This window comes from Stegostoma tigrinum, chromosome 29 (assembly GCF_030684315.1).
Source record: "Stegostoma tigrinum isolate sSteTig4 chromosome 29, sSteTig4.hap1, whole genome shotgun sequence".
Taxonomy (NCBI): domain Eukaryota; kingdom Metazoa; phylum Chordata; class Chondrichthyes; order Orectolobiformes; family Stegostomatidae; genus Stegostoma; species Stegostoma tigrinum.
Window position 1 is genome coordinate 5,757,303 of NC_081382.1, and position 14,303 is coordinate 5,771,605.

General features: G+C 45.2%; 1 protein-coding gene across 4 annotated transcripts in view; it reads right to left on the minus strand.

The window, feature by feature from the left end:
- lrsam1 (leucine rich repeat and sterile alpha motif containing 1) overlaps positions 1–14,050 on the minus strand; it is a 67,797-nt gene extending 53,747 nt beyond the window's left edge. Inside the window, exons 1-7 of one of the 4 annotated variants that reach the window (XM_059638228.1) lie at positions 13,614–14,050; positions 8,608–8,664; positions 5,679–5,723; positions 4,983–5,060; positions 3,609–3,677; positions 1,978–2,062; positions 582–703 (exon numbers count right to left, since the gene is read on the minus strand). In XM_059638228.1, coding sequence (XP_059494211.1) covers positions 582–703; positions 1,978–2,062; positions 3,609–3,677; positions 4,983–5,060; positions 5,679–5,723; positions 8,608–8,664; positions 13,614–13,685 — 528 coding nt within the window. In that variant the 5' untranslated portion in view covers positions 13,686–14,050. The remainder of the gene's footprint in view (positions 1–581; positions 704–1,977; positions 2,063–3,608; positions 3,678–4,982; positions 5,061–5,678; positions 5,724–8,607; positions 8,665–13,613) is intronic. The other 3 variants (XM_048558730.2, XM_048558729.2, XM_048558728.2) reach the window with 3 other exon arrangements.
- Positions 14,051–14,303: the final 253 nt, after the last annotated feature.

A 14,303-nucleotide genomic window follows, 5' to 3' on the forward strand; every position in this document is an offset into this window, starting at 1 on the left:
TGTTAAGACACCACCTTTGAGATGAGAAATCAAAAGCACCAACTGCTCTCTCAAGCAGACGTCAATGCAGTGACATGGGAACTTTGAAGAGGAACAGCGGGGGATGTGACCCCGGAAACTTGGTGTTAACCAACACCTTCCCCAAGCTGTGTGAAAATTGGTCGCAGACTGAAGTGGTTGCCAGACTGAGAGAGAGCCCACATGGGCTATACACCAATGCGGAGTCCTTTTCTCATCCTAAACCGGAGTCTTCCACACAGGCTATAATCACTACACGCACCACTCTAACTCACAGCTACACAAATCATTACTAAATAGTGAGCCATCGTGCAAGTAATTGTGGTAAAAGACCCACTTGGAAGGAGTACTACGTTTACTAAATGTTAAGCTGGTAAATCAGCATGAGTGGCAATAAATAAACAATTCATTTCATGCACTTGGCCTTCATATTTCACAGCTGTACCTCAGGTATCGCTGCAATGCTTACTTTTTTTTGTTAAAACTCCCTGTCTTTATGTATTCTATAGAAATTGAGAAATTTCTGCACGGATCAAAGGATAAAGGGCAGACCATGGGAGTACCTCGAGTGTCCTGATATGAGCCAGGTCTTGTGGGAGAATCTGAATCCGATTTTGACTGATGTCCAATGTCCGTAGGCTCCTCAGTCCACTCAGGGACTCTGGCATTTTCCGAATCCGGTTCCCTGACATTGTGGGGAGGCATTGAAGGCAAAAAGAGAGATTCAAATCTGACATGAGACTGAGGGTGAAAAGAATCTTAACATCCTCCTCACCTTACAAAACTCCATGCAGATGGTCTCTTCAACCTCTCCCCCCAGTTCTCTATTGACTGTTGCTCAGCTGTGAGATACCTTGTACGTTGTGCCACGTTAAAGACACAACATGAACGTTAAGAGTTGTATTGTTGGAGGTGCCAGTTTTTACTCTCTGACTCATCACTGTCAATCATCATATGGCACTTGCCAGCAAGCTTGCTTTGTCTTCAATCAAATATTTTGCCCTCAACCAACATCAAAGCAGAGTGTGTACATTTACGGAACACTATATTTAGTGCCACGTTTCTCTACACAACAACCATTACTGCTGCATCGCAAAATAATCTACTAGTAAAGTTGCATTGTGACAATTTAAAAATGCCAGAATCAGATGGACTAAATGGTATGGGACTTCAACACCCAGAGATCGAATCCAGTCAGACTAAGACAACAAAACTCAGTTTTCAACAGGCTAAAAATGAAAGACAGGACTGGGCTGGATGTGGGGGTGCTGGGGCTATCAATTCTGAAGTCACACGATAATTCCTAAGGACTCTGCTGCTGACCTGTCGCCGACAGAAGATCAAGGCTCGCTTAGGAACCCTCACCAGCTCATTTCAGCAGAACTTCTCTGTTGTGATATCAGCAAATGTACAAGTGCAGCATATGCTCATGGTGACAGGCAGGAGTCTCGACATTTACTGCACTCACTACAGAAGAGTATGCGGCTGGGAACCAGTACTGAGCCAGAAATATAACTGAGACAGACCATGGACAAAAACATTAAACCAGCAATTAACATTCTTGGTGCCTTTCCCCTCATTGAGCTTGTTCTCACTAATGGGAACTATGCACCAAAGCTGCACACACACAGCCCAACTAGCCTTGCAACTGAAGACAGACTTTCTAACCACAGGGTCACACAAACCTCCTCAACAAGGCGGCATGCACCACATATGGGCTCCCTCGAATGCAGCTCCTTACATAGAGCTTCACACGATTAATTCCAACTCCAAAGCTAATGGCTGCTTCTACCAGGAGGGGAGGATCAGAGAGACACAGATCTTAATGGGACCAAGTAACTACCATGAAATAACTGGGATTCCATCCTCAGGTACTATAGTCAGGGGTGGAGACAGATCACAGCTTTTGAATCAACTAGCCCGCCCAGAGGCATGCACTTTCAACACAGGGTCTGTTACCTTTTAGATTTAATGTTTGAAGTTGCGCCAAGGTTGCAAGAGAGTTCGGGACAGATTTCAAAAGATTTTGTTCCACGTTGAGCACCTGGAATGAAACAAAAAAGAAAAATCAATGAAGGAATGGTACAGTGGGTCAAAATGATCAACAATTCCACAGGAAAAAGAGCTAGGCAAATAACATCACTTCAGGGACTGGCTGAGGGAACAGACTATTTGAGGATCAATAGAAATCCTTCAGATCGTCCCAAATCACAACAGAAAAACTCCCCTCTCAGCATTTATCATGAACATGAAGACTCACTTGTCTCACTTCAACATGGCCCCTATTCAGGCCAGCACTTTACTGCGGTGCTGACAGTGTGGGGTACTGCTGGAGGCGATAGTTTTTAGTCTATCTGGCTGATCAGGCTGTCAAAGATCTCATGGTACTACCAGGGAGATTGTTAGGTGTCGAACCCAACAAATTGCCTTCGACCAATATCAAAGCAAAGTACATACATGTACTGGGGGGTGCTAGATCTACCTACTGGTGGTGTGTGGTAGAGAGAATGCACGGGAGACAGCGAACGCGAGAGGGAGGGTGGGCGCATGAGACAGAATGTGCAAGGGAGAGAGCGCGAGCTTGAGTGAGAGAGAGCGCGAGAGAGAAAAAGAGAGACAGCACGACGTGTATGAGGCGCATGCGCACGTGTTCACGGGTTTGCGTATGGGTATCTACTGCAGTTGGCCTCAGTGTCAGGGAGCAGAAGCAGACAATGTTCATATCCCAAGTGATTATCCAGTGACTTCCATTAACAAGTGCACATGTCCAGAAAGATCAGGACATGGGTTGCAGTGATGCCTCCAGTCCAGTAGCTTGTGAACAACTCTCAGCCTCCACTCAGACGTCAAGAATGACCTTATAACAGAGGCACCAATAAAAAACTCAGTTCCCTGATTAACGAGTCAACTACTTCCAGACGATAGGAGGAAAATTTGTTCCTTGGGTTTTAGAAAGCACTGACAACTGGCACTTCAGCCACCTGGGCTTTAGAATTACCTTTCAATATCTCTGCTACTGTCTGACATTGGCTCTTCTTTTCATATTGCTCTGACCGAGAACGTAAATTTTAAGACAGGAATGCACTCAGAAGTTACCCATCCCCAGGGCTCGGTGTCAATTTTCACCTGATTACACTCTGGGGATATTTTCTGAAGGCGTCATATAAATGCAGTTGTTGAGTCGACCTTCACCGTGCTACTCTGGTGCAAACAGCAGTTTATGGCCTTTCTGCTCTAGCGTCTGTAACAACCAACGTTGTCGGACTGCACACAGTCTGCAGCAGAATGTAGCCTGCATTGATTCTACCCCCAAATGGAGGGATTTCATCATGTTTGACTGGGGAACCTGGCAGTCGCATCTACAGAAGGGGAGGTAGGACAGGAGGGAACCAAACCGGGAGGCAATCAGAGCAGGCAGTCACACTAGGACTGACAAAAGACAGGAAATAAAAATATCCAATTTGCATGAAGGCTTGGCATTGTGCTTCCATTAAAGGAACCCCTCATGCCAACTGGCATCTGCACAATGGCTCCTACCGACCTAAAAGATGCTCACTTCTAGCAGAACGCCCAGGCACCCAGTGTTTTACCTGAAGGGATAACAGCTGACCCATATCCTCCGGGAGTGAGCTGAGGTGGTTGTCATGGAGATCCAGAATCTGAAAGCAAGAAACAAGCAATGATAATTTCCATAAAAACTATTCAACTGACTTTAACACAGCACAGTCCCAATCTGGTGCATAAAACATTAACCCCACTCACCTTTGTCCTTCTGGCATTCAAAGTTGCTCCAACTGGAAAAAACAACTAGCTTTAACAATTAACAAGCTAAAAGGGGATGCCGCCTCGAAGGAAATGCAATTCATTTGAGTATCCCAAGGGGCTGAGGGTCGGTGCCAGAGGGTGGGGCTTGAGCACTAGTCAGCAAATTTATGATGAAAGTCATTTTGTTCCGGAGATGAGTCTTCCCGCTACAGCTTCTGCTGTCAATCAATTAAAAACTCTCAAGCAGTATATTTCAAAGCATCTGGGCCAAGGGCAGCCTTAAATTCATACAGCACAGACCCTTCAGACCAACTAGTCCATGCTGACCATAATCCCAAACTGAACTAGTCCCATCTGCCTGCACTTGGCTCACATCCCTCCAAACATTTCTTATTCCAAGGGGTGGTGTGGACTTGTTGGGCCGAAGGGCCCGTTTTCACACTGTAGGGAATTTAATCTAATCTAATCTAATCAAGTACTTATTCAAATGTCTTTTAAGCATTGAAACTGTCTCTGCAACCCCCACTTCCTCTGGCAGCTCATTCTACACAAAACACTGTGTAAAAATGTTGCCTCTTGTCAATTTAAAATCTTTCTTCTATCACCTTAAAAATATACCCTCTAGACTTAAAATCCCTCACCCTAGGGAAAAAGACACCAGCCATTCACCGTATTCATGCCACTATAAGGGACCTATTAGGTCACCCCTCAAACCTCCTGGTGAAAAAAGTTCAAGCTTATCCAGCCTCTCCTTAAAACTCAGAGCCTGCATTCCTGCAACATCCAGCTAAATCTTTTCTACACCCTCTCCAACTTAATACTATCCTTCCTTTAACAAAGTGACCACAACTGCACACAGTACTCCAGAAGAGGCCTCACCCAAGTCCTATACTCAAAGGTCAGTCCACACTGGCATCCAGGCAGCACAATCATTACTCATTGGAAGTTCACACCCAAGTATCTTATGTGTTAGGATTTCCTCTGGGTCCCAATTCATAGGAAAAGGGAAGGTGAAAGTAGGAGGTGTGTATGAAGGGGTAAGAAAACATAGGGAGATGCCGCAGTGTGTACGCATATGCAACTGAACAAGAAGCAGATAGTATTTCAGACTCAGATCTTTAGAGACGAGTAGCTCCTGACAAGGACATTAGGCATAACATAAGCCTGGAGCAGTCACGGCCAAGCTAGCTTGCACTTACCTTCAGCATCGACAGATCCTGAATGTTACATGACTTTGGCAGCAGTGTTGACAAGTGATTGGTGTGAACAATTAAAACCTGAAAAACAAACAGACCAGAGGGATGGAGCTCTTCCTGATACACGGCATCCTTGCTCCAGACACACAGAGAATTCCACAAAGGTTACAGGTTGCTAAGGAGGTGAAATGGAAATCAAGGCACTGAAACATTAACAATTCACACAAGTTTCATAGGGTCCACAGGGAGAAGCTAATGATGATAACAGGCAGTGCCAAAACTGCTTTGTCACTAATTGACCAGACAGATGCTCAAGGGTCATCAGCAGATAAATAAAAATCAATGTTATACTTTACAATATCATCAACCAGGGATAGGGGTTGGATGTAAAACAGAAGGCGGTCGGGGATAGATCCTTGGGAACCTCAGAGTCAATGGAGTGGGAGCAGGAAGGGAAGCCATTCTTGGTGATTACCTGAATATAATTAGATGGATAAGATGAAACCAAGTGAATGCGGTCCCACCCAGCGGGATAAGCAGATGCTTACAGAAATACAGTAGCTGTTAGTGAGTCTGATGCCAACATCCATTGTCTCAGCAAGCAAGCCATCAAAGTGAGCGCACACACATGGAGGGATGGAGGGGGCAGGCAGGCAGGCACTTAGGGAGGGTCATCAGACAGACAGCTCAAACTCTTACCTTTTTCTGTAGGACTCTGCACATGGAGAACACACTGACTGGAATCTGGAGTGACAGGATTGAAGATAAATAAAACTGCAGCTCATTCTGACTCAAATTACTCTCAAAATTCTGACACACACTGACAAGGTTCCATAACACCTGGCACATTGTGGTCTATAATCTTAGGAAACCAGCCTGTTTTAGTTCATTAGACTGGGCGTCACTGCCCTGTGGCTGAAAATTTGTCACAAAGCCTGCTCCTGGTCCCTGCTGAGCAGCTCCATCTTCCAAACCAATGACCTTTACTAGCGAGAAGGACAAGGGAAGCAGATTCATGGCAATGCCACCACCTGCAAGTTCCCCTCCAAGCTACTCATGATCTGACTTGGAAATATAATTGCCATCCTTTAGGATTACTGTGTCAAAGTTCTGGAATTCCGTTCCTGAGCACATGGTGGGTCAACCTACTGCAGCGGTAAAAGGCAGCAGCTCACCACCACCTTCTCAAGGGGCAATTAGGAATGGACGAGAAATACTGGGCCAGCCAGTAATACCTACACCCCAGCAATAAATTTCATAAAAGGCTTGTTTTGATAGAGGGTAGGATCAGGTTTGACTGATATGTGCCTTAGGTGGAATTTGTTCTGTTCGGTTTCTCTTGGAGTGAGTCATGGTGTCGCCCATAACTGAGAGACAAAGAACGGCCGACAGCTAGACCCCTCTCGCCCTACAGCAAGTACCTGGCAGTAATTACGAGCTTGGAAAAAAACATTTATTAAAGGTAGCCTCCACAAGAAGGACAACTGCTGATCCGTACAATCAAGGTTACTGAGCTCAGATAGAACGTGGAGAAAAACAACAGTAAGAACATTTCACAGTAATTTGTTTTTTTTAAACTATCCGCAGTATTAACAGGAGGTTCTAGTTAAAGATTCTTCAGATAATCACAGAGCTGGAATATAGTATTTACTGATACACGTGTATACAAAATTCAAAAATCATTAAAAGCATTAAAAGAAAAGATTCAAATATGAAAGTTAACCAGTGTCAGATAGTAAAGCAGCCCCTGCTTGCTTTAAAGGAGTGCCTGGTACACACAGTAAGAAACAAATTGCTCACAACTCATTAGCTAAAGAATGTAAACAATAGGGGCAGACATAAAACTTTAAATGTAACTGACTTTATAGTAGAACAAATACTATGAATTATATAGCAGTTAGTAAGAACTATCTTCCTTCGTATCTCTTGAAATTAGGGCACTGGGAAATATAAAACGAATAACTGGATTTGAGCAGTCCTTAGAGATAAGCAAGTTTATAACTATTAACTTTGGAATGTGAAGTAATGGGATGCATTGTAAGACCCCCAAGGCCTGGTGAGCTAATTGTCTGGTAAACATCATGAGATCATGAGGAACCTAGGGCTGTCCACAATCACCGATTAGGTGTTTCGCAGGATTTGATGCATAGATTAAGGGGGAGGTGGGGTAGGCACAATGACCACACAGTATGTGATTATTGTAACACGAAATGTATGAAAATACTGCGTTCCACTGGGAAAATGGCAGCATCATTGACCTCTCTTCTCATCTGAGCCAAAGATTGAAGGGGTAGATTCAACCATCATGGTGAGGCTGGACATGGAGCAGTCTTTGGCCTCTCTCTGCAAATTGCTTGAATAAACAGCCACGCACCTGAATCCTCCCGTCTCCTGAGTCTCTGTCCCCGGTTGGGAAGTTCAGACCCACACAGTGATACTGTAAACCCGCTACAAAGATGTCTATGCCATTGAAAGCAGAGTAAATAGCTTTGTGTTTTATTAGACGAACGAAGCTTGAGGCGGTAGAGTCAGCCTCACACAGACCTAAGGCTTTAGTTTTACTTTCAGTTGGTGAAATTGGGGTTCTTGAAGTTGAAGCTACTAGATACAGCTCTCCCTCTTTCTCTCAATCTCCCTCCCTCGCAATGCTATTAGCTTCTTCCTGCTGGTATTCCTTCGCCTGGACTGAAGAAGATAGCATGTGAGGAAATATATTTTGCTGAATGTGCCTTTGCCAAGAACATTTATGGGATGCTGCCACATTGGAACAGTTGATGAGCAAGAGTTAAATAATGGATCATTTTGCTAAGTATGTTGATAGAGGCAAAGTTATGACAATTCATTTTTTGTTTGGCATTTTAACTATGGGGTAAAAATAAAGTGTTTTGTTTAAAACCTAGTAGTTTGACCAATGGAATCACATCTGGAATGCAGCGCCTTACACTTGCCTTTGAGTAAGATAAAAGTTAGGGTCCAGAAGGGAGCACAAAAGCTGACGTTTCGGGCCTAGACCCTTCATTAGAGATGAAGGGTCTAGGCCCGAAACGTCAGCTTTTGTGCTCCTGAGATGCTGCTTGGCCTGCTGTGTTCATCCAGCCTCACATTTTATTATCTTGGAATTCTCCAGCATCTGCAGTTCCCATTATCTCTAGGGTCCAGAAGTGTCTGTTTCTGTGCTGTATGACTATGTTCTGAGGGGGTTTGGTCTGGGCCATCACAAGCTGGACAGCACATTAAAATCCAGCTTGCACCCTGACCAAGGTCCCCTTAGAAAGTAATGTCTGACCTTTGAACTGCATTCTATCATGGGGGCAATTCTGGAATGGGGTGGTGGTGGAGATGCAGGGAAAATAGCATCCTTAGATTCACTGAGCCTCTGTTATGTCAAAATCAGGTACTCCATTGGCCTCATCTATTAAATCAGCTGCTGTGGATTGTAACAATAGTCCAGCAACTGCTCTAAAATATTCTCAGGTCTTGAAAGACATTGCATAGACCGGTATGATCTCTAAAGAATTTTAGTGACTCAGCAAACATCCTTAACTCACCCCTACCAACAGGATACCCTTACACTCTCTTATTACTGGCATAGGTATCGCCAGAGCCTGGCTGTCTGGCCAAAACTTACCTCAAACAGCTCGCACTTTGAGATGTCCAGGATGTCATCTGCACCTGCCTCTCGGGCCTGTACAAATGGGAAAGACAGCATTGTAATTTGAACCTATTCAAAATGTGGAACTTGCAGTCACACACTCAAAACGAGACAAGAAGCTGGACAGTGAGATTCTCTCAAACCCTCACAAGCTGTAGCTCCATTAACTTTCACTCACTTTTTGTTAACAACTATGTTCAGAGAGTGGAAATTGTAGAACGAGAGAGGGGAGTAGTGAACATTCATCTACTGGCTGAATGACATTTTAAGTAAAATGAGAGGGACTCTCAGAAAGAACAAGAAATATGGTCCCTTGAGCCTGGTCTGCCACGAAAGATAATGGCTAACTTGACTATGGTCTTGACTCCATCTGGCCTCGATAACCCTCAACATCCTTGACAACGAAAACCTGCCCAACACAGTCTTTAATAAATTCATGGTCCAACCCCTTTGCTCTCCGAGGAAGAAATTTCCACTCAGGAAAAAAAAAATTCTCTGCCCTAACACCTGTCATTGGGAAAATGTTACAGTCCATTACTAAGGAAGAAACAGTAGGAGACTTAGAAACGTTGAATGCAATCAAACAGAGTCAATATAGTTTTGTAAGATGTTCAACCAATTTGCTAGACTTCTTTGAGAACATAACAAGCAAAGTTGAGAAAGGGTCACTGGACTTGAAATGTTGACTCCACTCTCTCTCCACTGATGGTGGCATTATGCTGAGTTTCTCAAGCAATCCCTGTTTTTGTTTCATGGAATGAGACTTCTTCAGATCAGACAGCCATAACAAATGGAGTTCCACAAGGATCAGTCCAAGGACTGTGATTATTTTCTATTTATATTAATGACTTGAAGAAAAGGGCACAGTGTAATGTATCTAAATTTGATGATGACGCAAAAATAGGTGGGAGGGCATGTTGTGATAAGGACATAAAGAATCCGCAAGGGGCCATTGATACAATGAATCAATTGTCAAAAACTTGACAAATGAAATTTTATGCAAGAAAATGTCAGGACATACACTTTGGTAGGAAAAATCAAAATCCAGACTATTATTTATAAAGAGTGTGACCCCCCAAGAAGCACAGCACAGAAGAATCAATGCGTTCTTGTGCATGAAACACAAAGTTAGAATGCAGGTGCAGCAAGTAATTCAGAAGGAAAATGGAATACTGGCCTTTTTTCCAAAGGATTGGAGTTGTAGAATAAGACAGGACATTAGTGAGGCTGTGCCTGGGGTAGATTTAGGTCCCATGTTTAAGAAAGGCATTGCTGGCATTGGAGGCAGTTAAAAAAAATGCATGCGACTGATTGCTGGGATGAGGGATTGAGTTATCAAAAACGGTTTTTGGGGAAAATTAACCGTAATCTTGTCGATTGGTGGGACATGTTCGAGGGGTCAAATGGTCTACTCCTGCGCCTACTTCTCATTCTCTTAATTGGGAGCCTCCTGAGTTTTAACCTGTGTCTCTTAGTTCTGTACTTTCTTATGAAGAGAAGTATCCACCCTGTCAAGTCCCCAGGATACCTCTGTATTTCAGTAAGCTCACATTGAGAGCTACATGAGGACTAAAAAAAATTCAGAGATCAAACTTATCTATTATCCTATTAAATAATTTGACAACAGCAACAGATGGAATGAGAAGCACAGATATGGTGATATCTTGAGCCATAAGGTATCAACAGGCTTGTGTGTAGTGGAAAAATCTGCATGGATTCAGAAAGCCCAAGTGGCCAGTTTCTGTGCTGCCAAGGCTGTTGTAACCCAGTGCAGCCAGATTAGCTGCAGCAGGTCAGTGGCTATAAACACATCGTACCATATCATACTTCGGTAGTTACACAGCAACAACTCCGAACACCTCCATTCCCCACTCCACAACAATTTTCTCAGTGCTCTAGGTATTTCTAATATCCAGGCATAAAAAGAACCACTCAAATGTCTGAAGACTAGAGTCCAACAGCCTAATCCAGAGGCAATAGGGACAGAAATGTCTTCTCATGCCTGCCAAATGCCAAACATGACATAAAACTGCATATACCATACAGGTGAAAGACAGGTTAGTCGGCCTATGTTGCATCTGCTAGTTCTCTCTTCCTATTTGCTTTTCGCTTATATAATTGTCTAATTTCCTATTGAAAGCACCCAAGTGATTTCCTCAACCACCTCCTGTAGGAAGTATAAACACTAAAAAAGAAATTGCTTACTTACAGATTCATGAATGATGTTGTATTTACAGCTCCTAGTTTTGGATCCTCCCACAAGGGGAAAACATTCTCTCCACACCTATCCTGCCAATGCCATAACATTTTAAGGAGCTCAACAGGCCACCGCGAAGCAGTCCTTAATGAAATGGCCAGCCAGTTAAATCTTTCCAAATAGCTGCAATTGCCTGTTCTTTCATAATAGTGCAGAAGTAGCTGCACACAAACAGGGAAGTGCTGAGGATTCCATTACACAACTGGGGCCTTGTGGTGGTGGATGGGCTGAGTGTCAGAAGCTAAGCCACTCAGTCAACCATCTCTTTACTCACAACAACGTACAGTATCTAGGCCCATTCTACTCTTGTGATTGCACATTGGTCTGACCAGTTAAGAGCTTAAATCGTCCAAGATATTCATAGCACCAGGCATTCCTCCATTATCTCCAATGGGGCAGGGTGTTGAAAGTGAGAGGGAGATGCCTGGTTTTTCCTCTTCTCACTGGCTGGTAATTGTGGCATCAAAACTATTGATAAGTTGCCAGTTGCAGTCAAGTTATGGATGAAAGGGAAAGAAGAGTCCTTCAAACCCACACACACACCATTACCGTGGCCAACAGATGATTAAATATTCAATCCGTATTGTGAGTGGGAGTGGGAGAGGGAGAGGTGGGGACTGAAGGATGGAAGGGTATAGAATCATCCAGTTTCTCTTGCTGGCAGCCATGTCTGGATTAAGAACAAGAAGGCACAGGTGTAAAGTCATTGGGTAAAGAAATAACAGCACAATGAGGTAAAACTTGTTGACACTTTTGGATTAGTGGAGACAGATTTGGTAGAAACACTAAATAGAGAAATAGACAATCAAGCTGCAGGATTACGGACAGAGGGCAGCACGAGGGGAGATGCTCATTTGGAGAGCCAGCATAGGTACAATGGGATAGTAAGAACTGCCAATGCTGGAGTCAGAGATAACACAGTGTTGAGCTGGAGGAGCACAGCAGGCCAGGCAGCAGAGGAGCAGAACAGTTGATGTTTCAGGGCAGGACGCTTCTTCAAAATTGGGGGAAGGGGAAGGGAGCTCTGAAATAAATAGAGAGCAGGGGTGGGACTGGGGAATCTACGTGGGATGGAGATAGGTGAGTGCAGGTAGGCAGCGGTGGGGATTGGTCAGTGAGGTGGGAGAGAAGATGGGCAGGTTGTGAGAAGATTTGTAGCCTAGGTTGAGGTTCTGGATGTGAGTTTGCTCGCTGAGCTGGAAGGTTAGTTTTCAGACGTTTTGTCACCATTCTAGGCAACATCATCAGTGAGCCTCCAGTGAAGCGCTGGTGTTATGTCCCGCAGCGCAGGAAATGACATCACCAACCCAAGGAAACCTGAACAGATAAATAGAAAGCGGGACATAACACCAGCACTTCACCGCAGGCTCACTGATGATGTTACCTAGAATGGTGACAAAACGTCTGAAAACTAACCTTCCAGCTCAGCGAGCAAACTCACATCCATGGACAGGTTGTGTCAGGTCAGGGAGGCGGCGATGGTCATGGGATGAGACGGGGTGGGGAGATTTTGAAACTGGTAAAATCCACATTGGGAACATTGGGTTGTAGGCTTCCAAAATGTAACTATGGGGTGCTGCTCCTCCAGTTTCCGGAAGGCCCAGGATGGACATGTCGTTCAAGGAGTGGGATTTCAAATGGGTTGTGACTGGAAGATGTTGTCATTTGTTGTGAACAGAACACAGGTGCTCTACAAAGCAGTGTCCGAGCCTCCACTTGGTCTCACCGATGTAGAGAAGGCCACGCTGGGAGCAGCAGATGCAACAGACCGCTGATCTCTAATCTTCCCTACACACTCCTGATCTGTCCTTTCACGCACCCTTCATTCCGCAAACAACGCATGTTTTTTCCTTCACAGGCCACGCCTTCAACCACTCAGCCTCTGCAACTTCCTCAGCATCAAAACCAACTCAACCTTCTTCCTTCAAATCTCATTCCACATTTGAGTACTGTACCTGTGCAGGTTTGAACTGAAAGTGGTGGGGGGTAAACCAGGGATCACGGGGTCTCGACTACACTCAGCATCTCTCTCCCCTGTAACCAACTTGGGACCAGTGACTTGGCTATCAGTTACCAGTCTGCCATCTCCATTCACACAATGTAGAGGTGCCGGTTTAAGGCTGGGGTGGACAAAGTCACAAACCACACAACACCACGTTATAATCCAACAGGTTTATCTGAAAACACGAGCTCGTTTTTTTTTCTTCACAGATGCTGCCAGACCCGCTGAGCTTTTCCAGCACCCTCTGTTTTTGTTCTTGTTGTCGTGTGATTTCTGACCATCTCCATTCACAGGCAGAGCAGTTTCAAACGGGGGAGCTCTTCAGTGAGGGGTGGGGCAAACAGCTTGTTTTGATTGTTGTCATCAGCTTTAGAAGATGAGAATAAAGGCAGCTCCATTTCAGGTAAAAACACAAACTCCCCATTGGATCAAAGTGCCTATAGGGATTTAAATCATTGGGATGTGAACATGACCAAGTTAACTGATTGTGGGGGAAGAGGGACAGACAGCCACAGGTCAGACCTCACTAAGGTCTAAGCCTTCCCTGTGTCCCAATGCCACCCCCACCCCTCCGTCTTCACGTTGCCCCATCAGCCTGACTCACCGATGCCCCCCTCCAGACCCCGACCCCACACTCTCTCCCCTCCACCAGGCTCCCGCCCCCACAACCCACCGTCTCCTAACCCACTCCATTCCCCTCCCCCCCCCGGTCCCAGGCCTCACCAGGCACATCTGATACTCCAGTCGTTTCCGCGCCTCTTCGCTCTGCTTCTTCCTCCGAGTGAAGAGCATCATCTCGGGCCGAGCCTTCACCAAGCCCCCGCGGCCGCACAACAGCGGAGGCGACGAGGGCAACTGAGGTGGAGGCGGAAAGCAGCAACGCAAGAGCCCGAGACCTTCTTCCCGGCCGGCGGCCACGAAACTACCGCCAGACCCTACGCCCGAAGCGGCGCCCGAGCCCCACCTCCTGTCACTCCTCCAGCACTAACGAGTGTGCCGAGTAGGGCAAGAGGCGCCGCCAGTTACAAACGGGCACCAAGCAAGGGACAAAGCCACAGAGCTCCCAAAACCAACCGGAATTCGAGCTTGGGGAACAGCAAGATCAAATTATAATCCTGTACAAACATTCATTATGCTTTTACATTTGATTACTTATTGAATGTTTGAAGTGAAGTTGACATTCGGATTTTCAAAGAGTTATTGTTTTATTTACTTGTAAAATAGTCGCGCACGCGCGGCGCTGTGTAGGTATCACGCATGCGCTTGTTGCCAAGCGTCCCGAGCTTTCGGTTTCGCAATCTGCGCATGCGTTTTACCGGAATTGCGTGGTGCATGGTACCGGTAGATACAGACCACACTCATGATGGCGCCGTCCCGTTGCCGTCGGGAAATCTCGCGAGAGTTTGCTGGTGT